This window comes from Pyricularia pennisetigena (assembly GCF_004337985.1).
Source record: "Pyricularia pennisetigena strain Br36 chromosome Unknown Pyricularia_pennisetigena_Br36_Scf_107, whole genome shotgun sequence".
NCBI classification, from domain to species: Eukaryota; Fungi; Ascomycota; class Sordariomycetes; order Magnaporthales; family Pyriculariaceae; genus Pyricularia; species Pyricularia pennisetigena.
This window is the reverse complement of record NW_021941018.1, coordinates 1-1,122: the sequence shown is the minus strand read 5'-3', so window position 1 is coordinate 1,122 and position 1,122 is coordinate 1. Positions and strand designations below refer to the sequence as shown.

The window sequence follows — 1,122 nt, the reverse complement described above, 5'->3', positions numbered from 1 at the left end:
ACCTAAAACTTTAATGAATGGATCCGGCATCCCGCCTAGGCTCTTCTGACAGCAAGTCTTTCTGGCCAAGCCCCATCTCCGTGGAGCCGTGTTAACCGGGCAGACGTCGGCGCCAACCCCAACCGGCGCTCAGCTGCCAGGAGCCAAGCCGGCATTAGCAAAGCCCTTCAAGCCCTCATCACTGTGGGCTAAGTGGATCCCCTTCCTCCAGCTTTTTTTGCCTGGGCCGCGCGTTCTGTGTCTGGGCACGGTCGTAGATATGACCTCACCGTTCCCTGCGCCACACCACAGCCATTCATGTGTTTGTTGTCTTGTGGTTTAGGTTTACTATGGTACCCTGACAAGACATGTCCATTTGTCAAAAAGCGTTCAACTTCTTTTGGATGAGATTGCTCGACGCTGGGCTGACGCGCCTGTTGGTCGGTCTAGAGTCTAGACTCTAGACTGCGCAGGTTCTGGTGGATAAACCCCAGGGCCCCATTTTGAACAATCAGCCACACGTTATGACGTTATGCTATACCTAGTGTTATTACGTCTTGGATCTTGGCGTCTCCGGGGGCTGTTTTTTTAGCAACGTACATTTCAGCATATAAGAGACTTGTAGCTGTTTGATCAAGCACAAGAATTATTCAGGGTGCATCCTCAAATTAAAGCACACATACAACCCAACTTTTTTTTTTCTCCTCATCTCTTGTTGCGCGTGCATTCCGGAACCTACCACACTCGGGGTTCTTCCAGACAAAAGACCAAACAATACAAACAATACAAAGCCTCCTTCTCTGCTTTTATACAGCAGCTTCAAAAGCCTCAGCAAACATGGAGTATCATATGCTTGAAGCAGTGAGTTGGCCCTCCACCATTACCCCGCCCCGTGAGAAGAAAAAGAAATACTGACGGTTGACCCCACAGCGCGCCCAAGGACGCGGCCGTCGTCTCGCAGCCGGCGCCATCGCCGGTATCGCCATCGCCGGCTTCGTCGTCTTTGTGGCCTTCCTCCTCTGCTGCTACTGCTGCTGCTTCCGCAAGAAGCGCGCCCGAAACCAGGAGAAGGTCCACTACGGCGGCCCTCCCATGGCCCACCAGAACGGCGGCGGTGGCTTCATGGGCAAGCTCAACGGCATG

General features: G+C 53.1%; 1 protein-coding gene across 1 annotated transcript; it reads left to right on the top strand.

Annotated features, from left to right (window-relative positions):
* Positions 1 to 816: 816 nt before the first annotated feature.
* Positions 817 to 1,122, top strand: PpBr36_11504 (uncharacterized protein; the record flags this gene model as incomplete). The annotated part of the gene is made up of 2 exons (XM_029898604.1): positions 817 to 840; positions 910 to 1,122. Coding segments are annotated over 2 exons (237 nt in total), but the record flags the coding sequence as incomplete, so codon positions are not given.